This window comes from Herpailurus yagouaroundi, unplaced genomic scaffold (assembly GCF_014898765.1).
Source record: "Herpailurus yagouaroundi ecotype Mexico unplaced genomic scaffold, PumYag 29, whole genome shotgun sequence".
NCBI lineage: Eukaryota > Metazoa > Chordata > Mammalia > Carnivora > Felidae > Herpailurus > Herpailurus yagouaroundi.
This window is the reverse complement of record NW_024412377.1, coordinates 58,760,264-58,783,290: the sequence shown is the minus strand read 5'-3', so window position 1 is coordinate 58,783,290 and position 23,027 is coordinate 58,760,264. Positions and strand designations below refer to the sequence as shown.

At 43.9% G+C, this 23,027-nt stretch overlaps 1 protein-coding gene across 19 annotated transcripts in view; it reads right to left on the bottom strand.

Moving 5' to 3' along the window:
* Positions 1 to 430: 430 nt before the first annotated feature.
* Positions 431 to 23,027, bottom strand: part of TENM2 (teneurin transmembrane protein 2) — a 1,969,530-nt gene continuing 1,946,933 nt past the window's right edge. For 18 of the 19 annotated variants that reach the window (XM_040444168.1, XM_040444170.1, XM_040444166.1 and 15 more), the window contains 4 exons: positions 18,057 to 18,353; positions 14,842 to 16,456; positions 4,209 to 4,339; positions 431 to 2,566 (listed from right to left, as the gene is read on the bottom strand). In XM_040444168.1, coding sequence (XP_040300102.1) covers positions 1,805 to 2,566; positions 4,209 to 4,339; positions 14,842 to 16,456; positions 18,057 to 18,353 — 2,805 coding nt within the window. In that variant the 3' untranslated portion in view covers positions 431 to 1,804. The remainder of the gene's footprint in view (positions 2,567 to 4,208; positions 4,340 to 14,841; positions 16,457 to 18,056; positions 18,354 to 23,027) is intronic. The other variant, XM_040444289.1, reaches the window with a different exon arrangement.

Below are 23,027 nucleotides of genomic sequence, written 5' to 3'. Positions count from 1 at the left end.
CCAAGTGTGCAAATATGGGAGTAAATTAATCTGGAAGAAAATATAAACACACACAAATACATGCACATCTCCCAGTGAGGTGAGAGGGTTTGCCCTCACTTCCTGTCAGCACTTCCTGGAAGTAGAATGTGGCATCAGGGAGAAAGAAGCCTGACTGTCCCTTGAGGGCTGGAGGGACCCACCCATGCATGGATCCAGCCCCAGGCCCAGACTTTCCTCACTTCTGATCCATGCAGAAAAGGGGGCTGCAGATGTAGGCAGAGATCATTCTAGCACTCAGAGCAGTTTGGGGAGCATTGAGCTGCCTTCTAACAAAAGTTCCTCCCAAAGTTTGAAATACCAGCTCAGCCTGTATGTCTAGGAAGCTCCCTTTTCCTCCATCAGCCTTTACATTTTCCTCACCTCAAAGCATTTCCACAGAAGACCAGTGTCCACAGGAGTTTTAGAGACTTTATTTATGTATAAACAATTTAAACACTTTGCCATAAATTATCTTTGCCTGTCCCTAGTCTTTGCTTAGCAGCAAATTAAAATTAATATAAAAACTCGATGAACAATTCATACATGTATATTACAAAAAAGTTCCTGTACCAAAGTTCTTATTAGACTTTTTTTTTATTTTTTATTTTTTGTGGTTTTTTTTTTTTTTTTAATTTTTTATTTTCTCTCCTCGTGGTGACTGTCATGTGATTGTCTCAGTTTCTGGACCAAACAAACACACTAATAATTTAAAATCTGAAACGGTGATTGTGCCTTGAGGCTTATGTATGTACAGGGTGATCTGAAGTGGTGCCCATTAGCAAGAGTGTCACAATGCCACACCTCTACTGCAACTGATACCCACGAACTACGGAATCTAAACAGACTACACCCTGTAACTGCGTATTACTGTCCACAATGGAATCTTCAAAGACAAAAGAGTATGAAATTTATCTGTAGTGATTATAGCCACCATTTTGAATTAAATTGTACACTCTGCGCTCAAATAAATTAACTCAGGCCGGACTAAGTTGGGACCTGAGAGTTAAGTGCTGAACGGTATTATCTCGCTTTGATTTTTTGATAGTAATTTCCTTTTGTGTGTGTGTGTTTTTAGTTTTTTTTTTTTCTTTCTTTAAAAAGTATTTCCAGTGCTCACTGTTTCACTTGTATACCCCCCTCCCCGGTCGCTACACACAAATCACCCCCAAAGTCGTGTTTTCAATGCACCTGTACTGGTTGAAACGAAAACGTCTGTGGTATTTGTCCAACAAGCAGTCTGAATCGATTTCCTCAGCTGGTCTGTGACGCTGGCCCTGGTGGATGTGTCTGCGTCGCTCACGTGTGGATGAGTGAGGTAATAGAATAGGAGGCCTTCTTGTCTTCACGTCTTTGTTTTTCGGTCGTGTGTACGTGTTTTGTTTTTTTGTTTTTTGTTTTTTTTGTGTGTTTTGTTGTTTTGTTTTTTCTGTTCTCTTGTTCCTTTTAGACATTTCACGTCTTTTTTTTTTTTTTTCTTCCTGTGTAGACCCAGAACAAGTGGGTCATATTTTAGGGGAACTTGAAACATTTTGTGTGTTTGTTCATTCATTCATTTGTTTTGTTTTCCTCAGAATTTTCAGCCAGGCTTTAGTCTACTTCAGGATGTGGGACTTCTTGCTTGGATAGTAGCATTTGAACTCAAAAAATGTGAGCTTCCTTGCCACTTGGTATCCTAAAGCAGCCCGGCCTTAGTGCCCCTGTTAGGTCTTCATCTCCTTAGGAGAGGAGATAACAGTTACTCCCGCCAAGCCATCCAGACAGGGAATGGCAGCAGATTATTTTGTTACCTCTTTCCCATCTCATTCTGTCTTAAAAACTGGATGTTGCTGCTACTGTCTGCAAGCTCTGGGTATTGCTCTACAGGAAGCACGTAATACCCCTCATAACCTTGCACACGTCCCGTGCTCAGGAGCTGCTGCTTCTCGCCCTCAGTCCACAGGCGGCTCCCCTCTCGCCCATCCCTGGCTTTCTGCTGCTCCTTGGCCCAGGCAGTGCCCAGGGCCCTCTGTCTCGCCTGGTCCAGGACGCGGGCCTTCTCTTCGTCCAGGGTGTCGGGGGTGAGGCCGTAGCGGATACTGAGCAGCAGCGTGGAGTACTGGAATTCAATGTTGGTGAACCTTCGAGTCCTGCCGTTGACCAGCAGTGTGGGCTGCGACACGGTCACGTTCACCCCACTCTCTAGCACCTTGCGGCCGATGGTGGTGCCCAGCGTGACCAGATCACCATCGGCCGAGCCAATCTTCACAAAGTAGTGGGTGTCCTTGCCTTCAATGCTGTAGTGCATCTTGTCCAGGTAATAGGCATTGTTCAGCACGGAAGCCACCTTGCGGCTGTCCTCGCTGGCAATGCTGGATACGCCGGTAGTCACTTGTCCTTCTTTGATGGCAAACATGACGCCTTTGCCGATGATGGGTGTGGTGGTGGCAAACCAGTGGCCTGCTTTCTCTCGGATGTTGGCATGGAGCTTTTTCGAGATAACTTGCCCTTCCAGAGCCATGAAGGCCTGATTATGCCTCTCAGTTGTCTGCTGGACACCTGTAATGAGCTGTGGGCAGAAGAGAACACAGAAGGCTGAGATGATGGTCTGGGCAGCTCTTTGCATGGGCCAAGAAGCTCATTAAAAAAAGGCTCAGAAAGGGGAATGCTTGGACTCCCTGTAAGAACTAGTCTTCTATCTGTAACGATGCCAGCTAATACGTCCTACCTTTTGAAACTAGCAGAGGCTGGCTGGTTCCCAGTGCTCTGATGGTGTGACCTGTCCGCCTTGTAACTGTGACCCTAACTAAAAAGACAGTACAGAGGTTTGCCACCTTGCTGACATCTATACCCAGGCCTACACACTTACCATGTCTCTCCATTATTGGAGAAGAGAGAGTCACTCTGCCCTCAGATGGTTTGGCAGCTGCCTTGCACACTTCAGACCCAGGACTATCCTGACCTGTAGGGCAGGGTGTTTGTTTGAGAAGCTATGAACCCTGCTGCTGTGACCTAGATTTTTTTCGAGGCCAATGCCCTGAGCATTCATTAACTTCCTTGGGTTAAGACCTTGCTACTCAAAGCATGGCTAGCAGCAGAAGAATCACCGGGACCTGCCTTGTTAGAAAAGCAGAATCTCAGGCCTTACTCCAGGCCTACTGAGTCAGAAGCTACATCTTAACGAGGCATACCCTAGGTGGTTTGTGTGCATATTAATGTTTCAGAAGCACCAGACTAAGAGGTTCTGGCATTATGGGCCAGAGGGAATATCCCTGGGCTTTGAGTCATTTGCTTTGGATCCTAGCCCCAGTTCTGCAGAGGGACGAAATCACCATTATCTCCTTGGCCTTGAGCTCTCTACTCACAAATTACAACTCCTCTCAATTGGTGGTTGGGGGACAGGCTGGGATAATGGAAGAGGCTGTGTTTGGGAGGTAACAGCACTTAGATAAATGAGAGAAATGATGGCTATTCATCCACTGAGTGGTCCCCGAAGGGCAGAGCTGAGAGGACGTTGTTCTCAATTACCCACCAGCTCCTCCTTGTCTCTCTCTAGTTACACAGTGTGGATGATTATTCAGAGCAGCTGAGACCTTTCAGACTTTTATGTTGCTGGGCACTGTTCTGTAGCAGGGGTTATCTGAACACTGTTTCCCACCCCTCCTGTCTGACCGTGCCAGTATCTCCGCAGCACCCGAATGGAAACTGACCACCTCTCGGTCATCACTGAAAGACCCAAGCACAAGTTATGTTCTGAAAACTCCATCTGTATACATTTGGGCCATAAAATGCTGAGGTTTTATGTCAGGCATAAAAATGTTCTTTAATGGGATAGAAACTGCAAACCACAGTTATATTATGTCCCATAAAAGCCAAAAGGGTTATGATCTTATAGACAGTGCAGATGGTAGGTTGCTACTAGGTTTCTCGGTGCTATTGTTAATCAAGGAGGGACTCAAGGGTATATCCTGAACAGATAATGATACCACAATTAAGGTCATAATTGAGGTTGGGAAGAAATATTTGCTGCACCAGACAGGTGATAGCCCTGACATTCGCTTTCCTGGGAAGTCACAATGTTTCAGGCACCTTTTTATACCCAGCTCTGATGTTTTCCTCCCCTACTGATGTGCCCTTGGCTCCCATGCGGTTCTGTCTGCAACAGGGAATGAGTACAATAATTCATATTCTTGGCAGGAACCTCCGCTTACCTGTCCATTCTCACTGGCTTGACTCTCTGACAATTCATAGGGAGGAGGCACGAAATACATTTTGGCTCTTGGGAAGCCAGGAATTATGTTGCTAAGCTGAAATCCAAACATCACAAGCCAGCTTTTCACATCTATGGTGGAAACAAAAATAAAGATTTCTGAATCATGATGGATGGAAAGCAGTTGAGGATCTTGGGGAGAGAACAAAACAAAATGGGTGGTTGGGTGTGGAGTCCAGCAGGGGAGGGAGGCAAAAGCTTGTGAAGGTCTCCTGGTCTGGACCCAGAGCTGCTTTACATGGGTCCTAGGAAGGATGTTCTTCCAACCTTGGTCACTTGATAACCCCCATGTGGTGATGTAGGAGGCCAGTGCTGGCGGAAGATCTAGTTTTGATTCCCCTTACTTTGTGACCTTGGGTAAGTTCCTGCCCCTCTCTAAGTTTCAGGTTCTTCAGATGTGAATTGGGATGATAGCTAGACCAGTGTTGTTGGGTTGTTGTGAAAGTTGAAGGAGAAATCCATGTAAAGGACTTGTCACAGTGCCTGGGACATAGATAGCTCAATAAATATGAACTCCTTCACTTGGCAAGTATTTAAGGAGGCATCTGTGATAGGCCAGTTAATGTGTTTGGAAGATGGACATACAATGATCAACTAGATGGATAAGTGATGATTATTAACACTACGTAAGACATTGGCAGGGGCAGGAGGCTGCCCTGAGGCTGGCTTTTTATAGAAAGGGTGTTCCAAAGGTATATGGAAGGCCCAAAGTCTTCTGGCTCCTGAGACCCTTTTTTTCAGGTACCTACTCTTCAGAGAGAGGCCAGGAGAGTGCTCTTGCATGCCCAGAGTAAGACTTCCCTTCCCCTGCCAGGGTCATGACTGAGTCCCTTGTTTTGGGAAGTCTATCTCTTGCCCCATGGTCCTGCTGTCCATTGAATGATTCAGGCTCTCAGAGTAAGACCGAGGCCCTCAGGCTGCCTTGTCTCCTTCCACAGTGATCAGCAGAGAGCCTGGGACATGAATCCCTTGAGCACTCAAAGTCGCACCCATGGCATCGGCCTGGAGCCCAGCAGGAATCTCCCTTTTATGCTCCTTATCCCTGTTTATAATGGGCACCCCAACATCATGCCCTATGTCTCTCCACTTCTCCTACCGTTGCTGGGCCTGGAGGTACAAGTGCTCCTTGTTGCAGTCATTACTGACCCCTGAGCCACTCACTCACCTGCAATTTCTTGGTGATTTCCTGCTCCACTGTCCTTCTCTCCACCTGTTTCTAAATTCGTTCTTAGTGACTTCGTTATATAAGGATTAATCCTTCCAACATTCTGGCCTCTTCATTCCTTCGATGCCCCCTCCCCCAACCCCCATATTCATCCTCTGGACCCTGTCATCACCAATGATTCTGATCTACCATTATCTCAATCATGCACATCACCCTCTGACCACCACCTGGACTCCTTTCTAGTTTACTCATTTTGTAACCTGACACCCATGCTCCTTGATCCTCTCTCCCCCTCCCTGGGACCTTCAAAACCTCCTGAGCTTCTTGTCTCTGTTCCTCATCATGTTGTTCTTTTTTCTTACCTAGTACATATCCATAGCCAATCATTAGAATCATTCCTTGCATATATTCCCAGATCCTGTGTCCCGTTCTCACTTTATCACTTGCTCGGTGAAAATCACAATTTTGGTTAAATCCACATGTTTGCCCATTCCTTATTTGGACCTGTGCAGCTGAATATGTCTGGAGAAACAAACTTAACTACACTGACTGTTGTCCCTTTAAATTCTTGACCGTGAACCTCAATTGTGCCTTCCTGCTGCCTGACAATATTCCCTTCCTCCATCAGTCAATCTCCCATTCTGCTGGGTGATGTTACATTTCTCCTCTCCCCTAACACCCTCAACATCTGCTTTCCCTTCTCACTAGAGCAGCTGACATTGTTTCCTATTCTGAAAACAAAAACAAAAACAAAAACACCCTGATGCAGCCAGAGGGGAATTCCCCTAAACTCTCATCACATTTACTGGCCTTCCAGAATCAGTACCCGTATTTCCCACCTTTTTCTTGTTAATCTAGATGAGCTGTTAAAGTCAACCCTCCGTGTGTGCAGTTGGTAGCATCTTTTCTTGCCCACCCAAGGATATCACTCCAGCAACTCTCTCTCTCTTCCCCATAGCACCAAATTATTCCCTCTTCCAATGGATCAACCCTGTCAGCATACAAAAATGCTACCAAATGTCCACCTTAAAAGAAATTCCTGGGGCACCTGGTGGCTCAGTTGGTTAAGTGTCTGACTCTTGATTTCGGGTCAGGTCATGATATCATGGTTTGTGAGATGGAGCCCCATGTTGGGCTCTGCACTGACAGCATGGAGCCTGCTTGGGATTCTCTCTCTCTTCCTCTCTCTGCCTTTCTCCTCCTTATGCATCCATGCTCTCTCTTTCTCTCAAATATTTATATTAAAATTTATATAAAAATAAATTTATTGTCCCTATTCTCCCATTTGCTACCATCTTTTCTTTCACCCTCCTTGATAAAAACTTCTCAAGATCAAAATAATTCTTTCCACTTCTTGTTTCCTATTCTCCTTTGAACCAGACTTTGTCCCCAACTATTCCACTGAACCAACTCTTGTTAAGGTCATGAATGACCTCCATGTTGCTAAGTCATATGTTAATCTTGGGTCCTTATCTTATTTGACTTATCAGAAATATTTGACAGGTTGAATGCTTGACTTTCTGGCCAACACATTCACTTGCTTGTCCTTCTCCTACTGTGGTAGCCATTCTTTGTCCCTTCTTGGTTCCTCCTCATCTGCCTCATGATCTCTTTTTTAAAAAAATTTTTAATGTTCATTTGTTTTTGAGAGAGAGAGTGTGAGGTGGGGAGGGGCAGAGAGAGAGGGAGACACAGAATCTGAAGCAGGGTCCAGGCTCTGAGCTGTCAGAGAGCTGGATGTGGGGCTTGAACTCATGGACTGCGAGATCATGACCTGAGCTGAAGTCAAACGCTTAACTGACTGAGCCACCCAGTTTCCCCCTCCTGATCTCTTTAATGTTGGAATGCCCTAGACTCAGTCTCTGAACATCTCCACTCTATCTACTCTCACAAACATGGTGATCTTATCCATCCTTAGGGCCCTAGCTACCATCTAAATGCTGATGCTGACTCCAAAATTTTTATCTCCATCCTGTGTCTCTCCTTGAACTCTAAACTAATATATCTAATTACATTTCAAAGTTTTGTCCAAAACTGAACCCCTGATCTTCCTCCCCAAACCTGTCCCATCACAGACTTTTCCATCCCAGATAATGGCCACTCCATCCTTCCAGCTACCATCCTTAACTCCTTTCTTTTCCTTGCTCTCCACATCTAAATCTACTGATAAATCCTCTACTTTTTTTTATTGAGGTAATATTCACATAACATAAAATTCATCATTTTAATCATTTTAAAGTGCAGAGTTCAGTGGCTTCTAGTATATCCACAATGTTGTACAACCATCATTACTCTTTAATTCCAGAACATTTTCATCACCTCAAAAAGAAGCCTTATACCTATTAGCAGTCATTCTACATTCTCCTTTCCCCTCAGTCCCTGACCACCACCAAACTGCTTTCTATCTCTGTGCATTTGCCTATTCTGGACATTTCTTATAAACGCAATCATACAATATGTGACCTTTTGTGTCTGGCTTCTTTCACTTAATGTATTCAAGGTTCATCCTTGTTGTAGCATGTACCAATAGTTCATTTCTTTTTATGGCTAATAATATTCCATTGTTTGTATATACCACATTTTCTTTATCCATTCATCAGTTAATGGATATCTGGGTAGGTTTTACTCACAGATTTTTGTTTGAAAACCCATTTTCAGTTCTCTTGCTTATATACAAACTTAGGTGTGAAATTGCTGAATTGCCGAGTAAAGGGTGAAATCCTCTACTTTTGCTTTTAAAACAGACCCAGAATCTGTGTCCATTTCTTGTCACTTCACCACCTTGACCTTGGCCCATCATCCCTCACCTGGACTTCTAAGTGGCCTCCCTGCTTCCATCTTGCTGCCCCACAATGTCTTACCAGCACAGCAGATAAGACAGAACCAGGCTTTATTTTATTTTTTTATTTTAGAAAGAGAGAAGTGAGAGAGCATAAGCAGGAGAGAGGGGCAGAGGGAGACAGAGGGAGAAACCCAAGCAGGCTCCATGCTCAATGCAGAGCCTGATGTGGAGCTCAATCCCATGACCCTGGGATGATGACCTGAGCTGAAATCACGAGTCGGACATTCAATCAAATGAGCCACCTAGGTGCTCCCAGAACGAGCCTTTAAACCTGGAGTAGACCATGCCATGCCTCTGCTGAGAACACTCCAGGAAACCCCCTTTTTTTCTCAGTGAAGAAGCCAAAGTCTTCCTACTGGTCTATAAGGGCACTCATTATCTGTTGGACCTCAGGTTCTCCCTTTCTCTTCCTTGCTCACACAGCTCCAGCCTTGATGCTGTTTCTTGAACATGTCAGGCACACACTCATCTTGGGGGCTTTGCATCAACAAACTCCTCTGCCCAGAGTGTACTTCCCTAAAAGTATTTTCTGGCTTTCTGACCTCTTTTAAGTCTTGTTCAAATGTTGCCTCTTCAATAAGACAAACCCAAGCACCACATTTAAAATCTGTCCCCCTTCTCCACCACCAGCAATGCCAAGTCCCCTTACTCTGTTCATTGTCTCCACCCCTCTGTCCCTAAAGTAATAGGGACAAATGTATCATTTGTGTACTTATTGTTTACTGTTTGTCTCTCTCAGAATGTAATTTCCTTCCGGGCAGGGAGGTAAAAACTTTGTTTTATCCACTGATGCCCTCCCAGGTCCTGTGATAATGCCTGGCACAAAATAGGTGATTGGTAAGTTTCCATGGAGTGAATGCATGAAAGAACACTGAATGTATGTGGCAAAAGCTGCCCTGACTAGTGTAAGTTTGACAGAGGAACTAATGGTACCTAAGAGCATACTTCTGAAGAGGTTAAGAAGACTTCCTGCCCTGGGACTGCTGTGAGGGTTTTAATGTTAGCTTTGCTACTAAATATATAGGCATAAAAGAACCTTCTGATGAGAGGGAATCTGGGATCCACAGTCCATCCATCATCCTTGGGCACAGACTAGTTCCTTCAATAACTTGGTAACTACTCTGTTAGGGATAGCCCATATAAGAGTCATTTAAGAATACAGATTTGCAGTTGCCTTAAGAAGTGTGTTTGCATCAAGCAGAGAGAAGCCTGTCTCTAATCCAGCAATGATCCTATATTTACAGAGCACCTATTCTGTGCAAGGTAGGTGCTGGCTGCTGTGGAGGATAAATTTCCCCACTTTGGATATTCATGGTTACTCAGTGCAATTGTTTTGCCATATCCAGGTATTTAGTTACTGATTGAAAAAACAAATCTGCCTGTTCCATTTAAGCCCATTTTATTTTTAGTTTCTAATGTTTGTTTATTCATTCAAGTTTATTTATTTTGAGAGAGACAGAGCATGAGCAGGGGAGGGGCAGAAAGTGAGGGAGAATCCCAAGTAGGTTCTGTGCTGTCAGCACAGAGCCTGATGTGGGGGTCAAACTCATAAAACTGTGAGATCATGACCTGAGTCAAAAATCAAGAGTTAGACGCTCAACCAACTGAGCCACCCAGGCTTCCCTCAGAATAAATAAACTTAGGGGCACCTGGGTGGCTCAGTTGGTTGAGCATCCAACTTCTGCTCAGGACATGATCTCATGGTTTCTGAGTTTGAGGCTTGCATTGGGTATTCTGTCAGCGCAGAGCTGGCTTTGGATCCTCTTTCTGTCCCCTTCTCTCTCTGCCCCTCCCCCATCATGTGCATGCATGACCCTCTTCCCCCCCCCCCCCCCAAAATAAACAAACTTGACAGCACGCAGGTAAATGGGGAGGGGTAGAGAGAGAATCTCAAGCAGGCACCATGCTGTCAGCACAGAGCCCAATTCAGGACTTGAATCCACAAACCATGGGATCATGATGTTGGCTGAAATCGAGTTGAATGCTTAACTGACAGAACCACCCAGGTGCCCTCACTTAAGTCCATTTTAAAAAAGAAACTTTATGTTACTATCATAAATGGGAAAGCCGACTCACTTGATGCAAACAGAATAACTGTAAAATTAAAGAAAACAAAGCCATGCAATTAAATTAGAGAAGGATTTTTGTTACCTGAGGGAAGTCTCAGACCTGCTCTCTCCGTTAAAAGGGGGAGATTGGAAGTGTTAATGAGGTGTGAAGTACACACCAGCATTGGGTGGAGACTCTTTCCTAGACTGGATTGGAAGAATAAAAAGCACTAAAGAGGCGAACTTTCCTCATCTGTGTTTCCATGTTCTTTAATACCTCATCTGTGCACCATATAAAATCATCCTCTCTTTCGTGAGGGGTACATAGGGTATGTGGGGAATTCCCAGAAAGGCATGAGAAGTCTTGCTCTCAAAGACTCTCCCCATCCTGATCTTTTCACTGCAGGGATCCCTCCTTAGTACTCAGGAGATGATGTTGAGAACCCCCTGCCTTTGAGACTGGAAACTTTAATGGCCACTCCCATGAACACCCATAGCACAAGTCATCTACCTTCTTTTTCTTTCCTTAAAGTTTCTAACGTGGCTTAGTTTCGGAGTCTAAACCTATTCTGAAATGTTTATTCACATTCTCATCTCCTCCATTCTGCTAGAAGGCACTTTCAGCACCACACAAACACCCCTCTTCCTTTTTGGAGTAATTAGTGTTATCTGGTGACAGTCTCCCTAAATAGTCTGTAGAGAGGGAGCCACTGGGGCAGGAGCCAGCGAGGTGGACGCTCCTAATGGCTCATTACTGTCCTTCTCTCATGTTCTTCAGAGTACGTGATTATGTTGGGGCCACGGAGCATACTGTCTGTCTCTGAAAACACTGTCAGAACAGCATCTTAGGTGTTAAGTATAGATCTGAGAAGAGGGTAATGTGAGAAAGAGGTTGCGCCTCCCTCTTCACTTAGGGAAATTAAACTCCACAAAACCCTATCATCCTCACAGATGCCTGAGGTTTGTGAGCCCACAGACCCGCCAGGGAGAAGAAAGGGTGGAAAGAAAATACAAGTCATGGCGGATGACACCTAGGACATTTGCTTAGCTCACATCTGTCTGGGGCTTCAGGTTTGCCGAACCAGTGCCACTCAGGCCAGAGTTTGGATCTGTTTCAGGGTGGATCTGGAGACCCCTCCCCACATTCCTTAGAAAATTATGCAAAGGTGGCATCTCCACTCTTCACCTATGAACTCCACCACGTTTGTGGCTGCCTGTAAATAACAAATGCATCCCTATCCTTTATTAGTCTTAGCACTGCGCTAGGCATTTCACACTTCAGGACTCATTTACTTTTCATAGCCCCATGGGGTGGGCGCTATTCTCACCCTTTTGCTGATGAAGAAATAAAGCCTCAGAAAGTTGAAGATTTCATCCAAGTCACACAGGAAGTGAGGAGCAAGGCCAAAACTGGGGTCTTGAGGTGTACCTAGGGTTCTAACATCGGAATGAACAGGCCTAAATTACAGGCCAGACGTGGGGATGGGCACAGGTCCCCATTTGTTCGGGACTGAGGAGCTTCCTGTGATGTCCAAACTGGAAAAGACGGAGGCCCTGCAGGTTGTTGGGGGAGGGAGTCTGCCTCCCAGTATGTTTTTTTTACATCCTTTCCCCTAATACCTGTTTATCACAGATATATTAATTGTCAACATATTACCTTAAAAAAATACTTGTTGGAAAGGGTGCTGCTTAGGAGCCCATGGGTGGGAAAAGAACCACTTCTGGCCTTCTTTCACCCCTCTGGATGGCTACACCTCTGCTCCAGCCTGGATGTCTAACGGGCACTCAACACCGTCCTCTTTCGTACTTGGTTCTCAGGAGGAAGCAGAACCTCCCCCCAGCCTCAGCAGCTGCCTCTTGCATTCAGAGAGCTCTGTTTCCAAAACATTCAACGATTTCTTTTGAGCACTGGAGAGAGAAGGTTCTGTTCTCTGTGTTCCTCCTGACTACATCTTAATTACTTCTGCTTAAATTGTGAGCGGCAAGTTCAACTACTCTGCTTGTCTCCTAAGTGGCAAATTAAGACTAATTTAGACGGGGTTTACAGATTAGCCAACATTCAAACAGCAGAGAATGATTTGGTGTTCTCTGCTGGGATCCTCTCTCCAGGGGGCAGCTCATCTTGAATGGGCAGCAGTTGTGGGCTTGTGCCTGCTATGACTCTGCCTGGGCCCTCCTTTCCCCAGCTTGGACTGTTCACATCAGCTCTATACACGTGCTTCTCTAATGCCACCTTTTATTTTAGACTCTTTTGAATGGTTTCTGGATTCAATTTTGTTGGACTTAGTTTTTTGATTCCCATTTATTGAGTCTCCATGAAGCACTGGAATGAGGAAAGGCATATTGCTTTTCAGAAAATTCTGATAATTCTTTTTTGTCCTTTTCAGAAGAACCAGGAAAATAGCTGAGGGGGTCAGTGAGGTTGACTGTGCTCTGTGGATGATTTTGTTTGGGCCTTGGCAGCTCTAAGTGTCCATTCAGCCCACTCTGAGAAGGCTTCCTTTTTATTTGACACTAGCTGCCTCATCCCTAAGTTATCCAGGGCTTTGGGAAGCACAGTCTGGAGGGTGAGGGAATTCTTTTCCTAAGGCTAAGATAGGCATGGTCTACCTTCCTATTCTCATTGTTTCCTATGTCTTGAACACTCTTCCTTGCCTTCCACCTCTTCATAAAGGTCTCTGCTCAAATGTTGTCTCCTCAGCCCTCTGTGAGCACCTTTAATATAGGAGAACTTTCCCATCATTCTCTGGCTAAAACCTTATCCTATTTTATCTCATAGCACTTATTTTTACCTGATATGTATATGTATGTTTTCCTGACAGGTCCTTTAATTTGAAACTGCAGTGAAATGGGGGATAAAAGTCATGCTGAGCCATGGGGAAGAGAGATCATGGAAGGACCTCTCAATGAGGTGTGGTGGTGGGGAGAACAGGAGGGAACTAGCTGGCCCATAGTTCCTGTGCTCAAGAGGTACCAGCTGCTTCAGTTGTAGGGGGAATGCTGGGCTCAACTTCAAAGGCTCTGGAACTTGACAATGAGATACCACATGGCCACAAGTTGATCTTTAAGGTCATCTTTCTGTAGCATGAGACATTGAGGGCAGCCCTGTGCTCAACTAGTTGCCGCTTCCATTTCTGAGGGTGGGCAAGTGACCCCTGGTCACCTGAAGGTAAGGACCTTTTGAGTTTGATGTCTCCTTGGCTCATGGCCAAAAGCTGTGGGTTTCCCAGAACTTGGAGGGTCCTGGACTTGGGGTCCTTACTGTTTCTACTCTATAATGCATGGACAGGTGAGATGACCCTGGCTTCCTTGCTGAAAGTTGGTCTCTTTGCATCTATCCATCCATCCATCCTGATTTTCTTATTTTCCTGAGGATAAGAACTTTATCTTGTTCTCCACTGCATCTCTGGTACTTAGTCTATGTTAGATATTATGAAAATATTTGTTGAATGGGTGAATGGATGGAAGATAGATGGAGGTATGTGGATGGATGGATAGGGACCCTCATTTTACCAATTTCTCACTTTTCGTGAGGAAGTAGATTATTTGCCCTCCTCAGCCTCTCTATCCATACCCTTCTCCAAGCTTCCCATGTCCTTTTGACTTTTGTTCATAGTCTTTCTTTAGCCTTGAGCTCATATCTGCCAACCCAAATCCCCTTCATTCTTCAGGCCCAGTATGACATGAGGCCCTTCTGTGCACTGTGTCACAGTTTTCAAATTTGAAGTCATCTACACACACATACACACCCCTTTGAGAGAAGGGCATTTGTCTTGTTCATCATTGTATCCCTAGAATCTAGCATAATGCCACTGTACAAATGCTTGTTGAATAGGTAACAGACATCTATACAGTAGCACAGATTTAATTCTGCTTTGCATTATCATTGGCTGTTTGTGTTTGTATCTTGGCAGCCTGGTTGTGAGGTCAGGAACTGGGTCTTAGTCATCTCATGCCTATGGTTACTCAATGCTTCATTTGTCAAGATAATAGTTATAGCATGAGCAGATACTCTTTTGTGAATATTGACTGTCTAAATTTGCCAGGCACTAAACTTTACCTGTATTAAGTACACTTACTTCTTGCAGTTACCCCGTGGGGTTAGTTTATTAGTGCCTTTCACAGAGAAGAAAACTACAGCTCAGACAATTAAGACACTGAGCTCAAAGTCCTTTGGCTTGTAAGTAGAAGAGAATTTGAACCAGATATTTCAGACACCAGAGTCCCATTATTTCCCCTTTCATGAGTCTGCTTTCCTCTCTTGGGGTAGGAAGGGCTCTTATAAAAGCTATTTCAACTAAATGGGCTTGAAAATGGTCAGGACATCTTCAAACAGATCTGAAGACTGCTCTGTACTGGTGTCACTTGACTGTTCTAGATACTGTACAGACCAGTGTTTATAGCTCTCCAGGATTCCCCTGTCATCAGAAGTAAGACCTTCTTTTGAAGTTCCTGACAATCTACCAGGACAACCACCCCACAGGGAGCCACTGCCCAAATGAGGTGGTAAAGTCCTCACCTGTCACGTAGTTCTTCAAATCCAGCTCATTGCTGAGAGGATTGTTGCTCTTGAACATATACAAATTAAAGGGGGCTGGCTCCTTGCCCACGTTTTTCCACATGGTATAGTCTGGAGAGGTCCATCGTCCTGCCAGCACATCATAATCACGCTGAGTGAAGTGGACCAGCTTGGTCAGGGGATCATAGAGTCCACCATGGAAGCCAATGACCATCTGGAAGTCAGGGTTAGAGTCATAATAAATCTCCCCATAGGCCGTATACTGCAGTTGTTTGATCATGAGACCATTGATGCTGAACACAGCCAGAGGAGTGCCTGTGTTATCTGAGGCAACGTAGTACTCCTCCCCACTGCTGCTCTCCATGGCAAAGAGGTGACCTTGGAGGTCATAGTAGAGTGAGGTTATCTCTGAGTTGGAGTGATTATAGACATGGGTGATGCGGGTTGGGTTGTGAAGGTCAGAGTAGAAATACTGCAGGTGGTGGCCCAGGTTGGTCTTGTAGGAAGCCCGCCGCCCCACACCATCGTAGCGGTACTGGACACTCCACCCACTGGCCTTGTTGTAGGCTCTTGTTAGGAGGCCCTTGGAGTTATACTCAAAGATGTCAGCCCCTCTCTGGCACAGATAGCCATCATCATCAATTTTGTATTGCACATCACCGAGTCTGGTTATCCTATCCCGGAGATCATAGCGCAGGGGCATAAGGCGCACACTATTTCCCGGGTTCAGCAAATGGAGGTTCCCATTGAGGTCATAGCTATAGCGCCAGGTTGGGCGGTCATTGACAGCCACACTCTGGAGCTGCCCATCTCCATCATAGTCATAGGTATACTTTGTGGTGTTAGCATAGGGCCCCAGTTTTAGCTCCCTCTTTATCACCCTTCCCATACTGTCATACTGCACCGTCATCCAGTACATAAGGGACCGAAACATCTCATACTGGACTTCCTTGATCCGCCCGTGGGTGTCAAAGTGTTTGCTGAGGGTCATTACAGCAGTGGTGATGATCTGGTTGATGTCATAATAGATGACTCCAAACTTGCCAAAATGCTCCACCTTGCCAGAAATTTCATCATAGCGGTAGAGGTCAACAGGAAGGGGAGTCTCACTTATGACGGGCTTGATGCTTGCAATCCGGAAGCTGTTGTCATGATAGGTGTAGTCAAACCTGGCATTGACCATGCCTTCCTCAGAGAACCTGTAGATCTGCTTGTCCACAAGTGGGCCAATCTTCCGGTACCTGATTGTGCAGGAGAAACCTCCACTCTGGAGACTGACCATTTTTAAAACACCAGTGGTCTCATCATACCCAAAAGTGACAGCAGTACTGTCATAGACAATCTCTGATAGCTTGGAGAGTTTCCCATACTTGTAGAATACCTGACGCCCAGTGCCCAAAAAGGACGTCTTGAGGATGCGGCCATCATCACTGTAGTCAAAAATGACTGAAGCATTGCTTTCAGGGGGATTATAAATGTTGCGGATGTAGCCAATGGAGGTATGGGTGGACATGCTGTGCCGGGCGACACTGGGCATGGTGACGGCGTGGAGACGGTCGGAGGAGTCATACTCAAATATGTACTGACGCTGACTCTGAAGCAGGAGGACCATAGACTGGAGGAAGGAAAGAGGGGAGGAACATATGATTTGGTTCTTTAGGACCAGGCACTCAAATGGACAGAATCTGTTCCATTCCCCAAAATGGTAATTCAAAAGCCATGGAAGGATGGGAAGTTTATACCAGAGATTATGACTAGATTGATTTCACTGGGCATGCTAACTCTGATGGATCATGGTCACTACCCAGACTAGTGCTTCCCAAACTTTACTGTGCATATGAAATAACCAGGGATCTTGTTAAAAGGCAGATTCTGATCTAGTAGTTTGTTGGGGGAGAAGGGGGGATCTGACCTGAGAATTTGCTTTTGTAACAAGCTATCAAGTGATCCTGATGTTGGTTGGACCATACTTTGAGTAGAGAGGGCTTGAAGGACTGAGGTGATAGGCACTGAGTTTGCCTCTAGGCTCAAACAAGAAATCCTGTGATTGTTTAGAAATGACTACCATTGGCCCAGCAGGAGACAGGTATGACACACATACTATGCTTTGATCACCCCTCATTAAATCTAAAGAGAAGGTATATCTTCCATTTATAAAATACTGAGAAGATTACATAACCCAGAATCATCAGATTTGGGGGGGAATAAAATGGCCTCAAATTTCAGGCAATTGGGAGATTCTTGCCTTCTCTCATCAACCATTCTAGTATTTTGTGGCATAATGAGAACAGGATTCAGGGGTGACCAAAGGGACGACAGCCCCACTCTTATAGAGAGGGTCACAGTTCTGTCTACAAGTGACTACTGTAATTGTGAGGCAAGAAAGGAAGAAATAGAAACGGAACCCCTATCAAGGTGAGTACAGATGAGAGGTCCAGGCTGAGCAAGCCCCCGCCTAATGACTAGATGACCAGGACAGCCTTCATGAGTCTTGACTTGTGCCCCCAAGGGATTCCTTCCTTCCTTCCTTCCTTCCTTCCTTCCTTCCTTCCTTCCTTCCTTCCTTCCTTCCTTGATTTTATTTTTTATTTTTTTAAATTTACATCCAAATTAGCATATAGTGCAACAATGGTTTCAGGAGTAGATTTAACCAAGGGATCTCTTCTTACTGCTGCTCCAACCTGACCCTTTCTCACACAAAGACCTGAATCTGGCACTTTCAGACACAGGGAATTAGGTAGAGAGAATCCATTGGCTGTTTCAGCCAATAGGTCAAGTAGGAGGATGTTGCTCTGTGTGCATGAGATTTAGGCAAAATTCCCTACCCTGATAGCTTAACTTCAGGCAAGGCATAAATGAATCACTGCATTTCCAATTCATAAATAATGATTAGCCGTGATACCAGTGGGATAATTCTGTCTGCTTCCGCAGCACTTTTTGGGTTTTTTTTTTGGGAATAAAATTAGACAATTCATTCTTTTTGCCATTACTGAGTGTCTAGCACTTTTTTTCTTTTGGTAATAGTGATGAGCTATGAATAACATTTTCCTTCAGATTTTCCTCCCTCCCAGTGAGGATGGAAGTGTGAGGGGAGACCTTGTAGAGTCAAAGTAAAGATGTTCAATGTCTTATGGCAAAGCATATCAGGTCAGCTTAAAAAGAGGAGTGTGAATAAGGGAAAGCTCCAGCTGAGTGAGGGCAGCACGTTCACTTACCTTATCAAGGTAGGAGTAGCTCCACACTTTCCCATCAGCAAACATGCGGGACACAATTCGTCCCTGCTTGTCAATGTCTGTCCTTTCACTCATGGCTCCACGCTGAAGGCCAGCCAAGCGCCCATTGAAGAAGTATGAGACATTGACTGCTGCCAACCCACTACTGGGGAGCCAGAGGAATGGGCGCCCCACCTGGTCATAAATGATCCTCAGAGTGAACTTCCGGTGATCATCATAGATCTTTTCTGTCCGAATATTCCGGTCATAATCAATGGACAAGAGATTTCTTCCATGGACCTAAGAAAACACAATGGGCTTGGTATGGAAGATAACACCTGGGCATGTTGGCTTATATGGAGGACATGGCTGGCATGGCTAGGGAATGAGTGTGCGTTGGAGGAAGAACCCACCTTGAAGTTATTTAGAGTAGTGTTTTCTAAACTCCTTTACATCACGGTACACAAAGAAAATGGTAACATTTGTAGGGTGCACTAGGATACAAAATGAGGCTGCTTATGGTCAGGGATGACTAATCTGGGCATGGCTGCCCTGAGCAGTTATGTAGGCCATGCACTACACAATTATAAGGAATGCCATCATGTCATAGAGAGTGTGAATGGTGAAACATGTGCACTGCACGAATTAGCCATACACAATAGCCCTGGGCACTAGGGTTCTGACTGTTCTGCCTGGCCACCTTGGAGAGCAAGATAATATGTATATTTGCACACTTTCAACCCTCTTGGTTTTTTTTTTTTTTTGGCACATCACCAGCTGAGTAGCTAATGATCTTTAAGAGCAGATGCCAAGATTTCTTCTGAAACTCAAGTAAAGGTAGCTAGGAGGGTGGGGAGGTTGTCTAAGAAATCCATATTTCACAAAGACCTGGGAATAAGAAGGCTTATTGCTATGTGAACCTCTTTACTCCTATCTAGAGAAAAATCTTGCCACTGTCAAGGATGCAAGATATCAGTGGAAGACCTTATCAGGGCTGGGGAATTCCAACAAAGGGAACTGATTTACTTAGATTTGAAAGGAATAGTGGAACACATCTAGACATAATTTAATATTTATTTAGAAGTTGATCTGAACAGTGAAGAGCATCTGTCCCAGAAGGCAGAGCTGGGTGACTAGACTCTGGTTAGGGGCAAAGGAGAGGGACTCTTGAGATTCAGCTAGTCTTGACTGGATAACTGGAAGTGAATAAAATGAGGCTGACTGAGCCCAGGTTCTTTCAACATAATTGGTTGCAAATCCAGACGTCCCTGGGGTGACTACTGAAGGCAAAGGAAGATGTACACAGGCAGAAAGAAAAGTAAGAGACATCTGGTACCTCCTTACCTTACCTAATAATTTAATAGCTCCTAACAATAATAATGATGATGGTGATGTTGATGATGGTGGTGGTGATAACTTTAACACATGCTGAGGGCTAGACATAGGCATTGCGTTAGGTAATTTGCATCTCTTGTCTGAGTTGGTGCCCACAAGGACCGCTTGACAAGTGAGGAAATGGCCTGAAGCAGACAGGTTACATACTTGCTCAAGGTCACATAACAATGAAGTGGTAGGGTTGGTCTGGAACTTAGGTCTTCAGACCTGATCCATTTAACCACTTAAACATTTAATCAGCCATACTGATTCATGAATTATATATGCATTGTCTGCCCTGAGGTGTGAAATGCTGAGGAAACTGTAAAGCATAGCATAGCCCCTGAAGTCTCCATGTTATAGCCTGAAAATACCACAAACTTTTTTGTTTTCTAGGGTGCCTCATTGTACACAGGTAAAGAACTACATTTCACAGCTTCCTCTGGAGAGATGGGTGGCTGACATGATGTAAGTGGTAGTTGTCATCTCGGTCTCCTGGGAACCTTAAAGGAGGATGACATAGCTATGATACAGGCACCCTTTTGTTCTTCCCACTCTCCTCCTTTACCTGGGTGAAATGTGGTTATGATCCCTGGAGTCCTAGCATTCACCATGTAAATATGGGTGACTTTGAGAATGGAAGTCTCAAGGATGATGGTCATTCAGAGAGAGTCTAGATCCCTGTTGACCTAGGTGTCTTTAATGGTCATCCATACCAGCCATGAATGGCTCACCTCTAGACTCCTTTTATGTTATAAAAAATAATAAGGCCACATCTTATTTAAGCTCTTGTTATTTCTAATGCCTGTTACTAGCAGTTGAGACTGAACTAAACGAAGATAAGCCCCTCATACTTTGGCAGGTACTGTGCTGGGTACTTTATATACCTTATCCCAGTTTAATTCTCACAACATAGGTAGAAATTATTTTATATATGGGCAGTTGAACTCAGAGGGGTCATAAATCTAGATAAGTGGTGGAGGCTGGATTTGAACTCAGGACTACTTGACTCCTCAAACCATTGCTATTTCCATGGAGTCATCTCAGGGAGAAAGGGATAAAACACTTGAGATAGAACATTTTGGAAAGAAAATGCATCAAAGCATGGATATAGGAATAAAGGTGGTGAGCTGTTGGGATTGAGACCCCCAACTTCAAGTGGAGGATTCATACAATCAAATGTGCAGCCATGGGGAAGAACAGTCAAGAAAGTAAAGGGAGAGTGGTAGGATTTTTAAAAAACATGTCCAAAAGTGAATGCAGTCAGAATTATTGAGGATCTTGATCCCAAATTAGAGTCATCATATCCAAAGGAAACCACTAGATGGGGTCAGAATGATAAATTCCTCTGGAAAAAGAAATTTGGCTTTATTGGGTTGCTTCGTTTGGAACAAATGCAGAAGGCCATCAAAATTCTTAATCCTATGAGTTTGAAAATTTCAGTTTAAGACCTTGCCAACATTTTATTAGGCAGAATGAATAATTTGGCAACAATGAGGAAGGATTTTTAGGGTTTCCTGAGCCAACTGCTGGGGACTCCTTACCATACCTCTCTATTTCCCATCTCCTTGGTCATCCTTCTATCCTCTTTCCTTACTAATTTTTCTTTTCTCTTCTCTTTGCTAATATCATACAGCTCCCTGTGCATTTATTATTTATTGAGCATTAAATCTCTGCTAATGTCAGGCTCGGTGCCTCCTCTGGAATGCAGGGATGAACAACACCAACAAAGCAATGCATTTTGAGAATTTATGATGGGCTTAGTGTGTTCTCAGAGCTACCCTTGTTTTATCTTATTTAATCCCCACGACACTCTCAGGCAAGCACTATTATCCCCACTTTACATACAAGGAACAGATAGGTTTAAGTGCTCTGTTCAAGCTTACACAAATAGTAAGTGGTGGAGCTAGGATTTCAGTCCAGAGCTCGCTATCTTCACCCCTAGGCTGTACCACCTCAATGACCAGCTGCTCTCTATTAGGCATGCAATTTTAAGCCACCTGTGATGCTCTCTCAAAGCACTGCTGATGGGCTGATTCTGCAGCTGCTGAATCAGCCCCCTAGGGAATACGGGCTGGATGATTCTGTTGTGTACTCTTGGTTAAAATACAGTCGGATTAATAAAAGTCCCTATCTTCAGCTACCTGAGAGAGACCAACAGGCAAATCGTATAAATAACAATAATAGTATGTATATGTATCTGTGTATATATATGAATATATACTATAACATGTAGCTGTAGGAGAGAACAACATGTAAATCGTATATACAAGCATGACTATCATTGTAACAATTATATTAGTATGTGAGGGTGCTAAGACTGCAGAAGGAACTGAATAGTGGGCAAAACCAGCAAAGGGGTTCCTAAATTCTGACTGCCAACATTTGGGTTTATTGCTACTACTTAGAACTAACAAGGGCTCTGACCCCTGGCCTGGGTGCATCAACCAAAAAGAAGTAATAACCATTACTAACCATTAGCCATTGATACTTTAAGCTGGGATCCACCATGTCCTCGGGAATGCAATTTAGTTGTAGCACTGGTTCAAATGAACTTTACTGAACTTTATTTTCCTCCCCCTAACTTTATTGACATATAGTTGATATACATCACTATATATGTTTAAATTATGTAGCATAATAGACTTATGTGTATAATGAAATGATTTCCCAAATAAGTTTAGTTAATATCTGTCATCTCATACAGATAATGGTTTTTATTTTTCTTTAAAATTTTTTTTTTCACTTTGTGATGAGACCCCTTAGGATTTTACTCTCTTAACAGTTTTCTACATATCATATAGCAGTGTTAACTATGATCACCATGCTGTACATTATATCCCTAGTACTTATTCATCTTATAACTGGAAGCCTGTACTTTTTGACCACCTTCCTCCCATTCCCACCCCCCACCCCACCTCTGGTAACCATAAATCTGATCTCTTTCTAAGTTTTCATTATTTATTTATTTTTAAGATTCCACATATGAGATCATACAGTATTTGTCTTTCTCTAACTTATTTCACTTAGCATAATATCAAGAACCATCCATGTCATTGCAAATGCCAGGATTTCCTCATTCTTTATGGCTGAATAATATTCCATTATAAATATATACAACAACTTTTTTATCCCTCCATCTGTTGATGAATACACAGGTTGTTTTCATGTCTTGGCTATTGTAAGTAATGCTGCAATGGACATGGGAGTACAGATATATATTTGACATACAGCTTTCATTTCCTTTGGAAATGAATTCCAGAAGTGGAATTGCTGGATTATGTGGAAGTTCTATTTTAAAAATTTTGAGGATCCTCTATACTGTTTTCCATAGTGGCTGCACCGATTTACAGTCTTACCAACAGTGCACAAGAGTTCCCTTTTCTCCACATCCTTGCCAGCATTTACTCTTGTCTTTTTGATGGCTGTCCTAACAGGTGTGAGGTGTTACTGTGGTTTTGATTTGTATTTCCCTCACAATTAGTGATGTTGAGCATCTTTTCATGTACCTTTTGGCTATTCATATATCTTCTATGGAAAAAATGTTTATTCAGGTCCTTTGCCTATTTTTATTATGTATGTATGTGTGTAGGTAGGTAG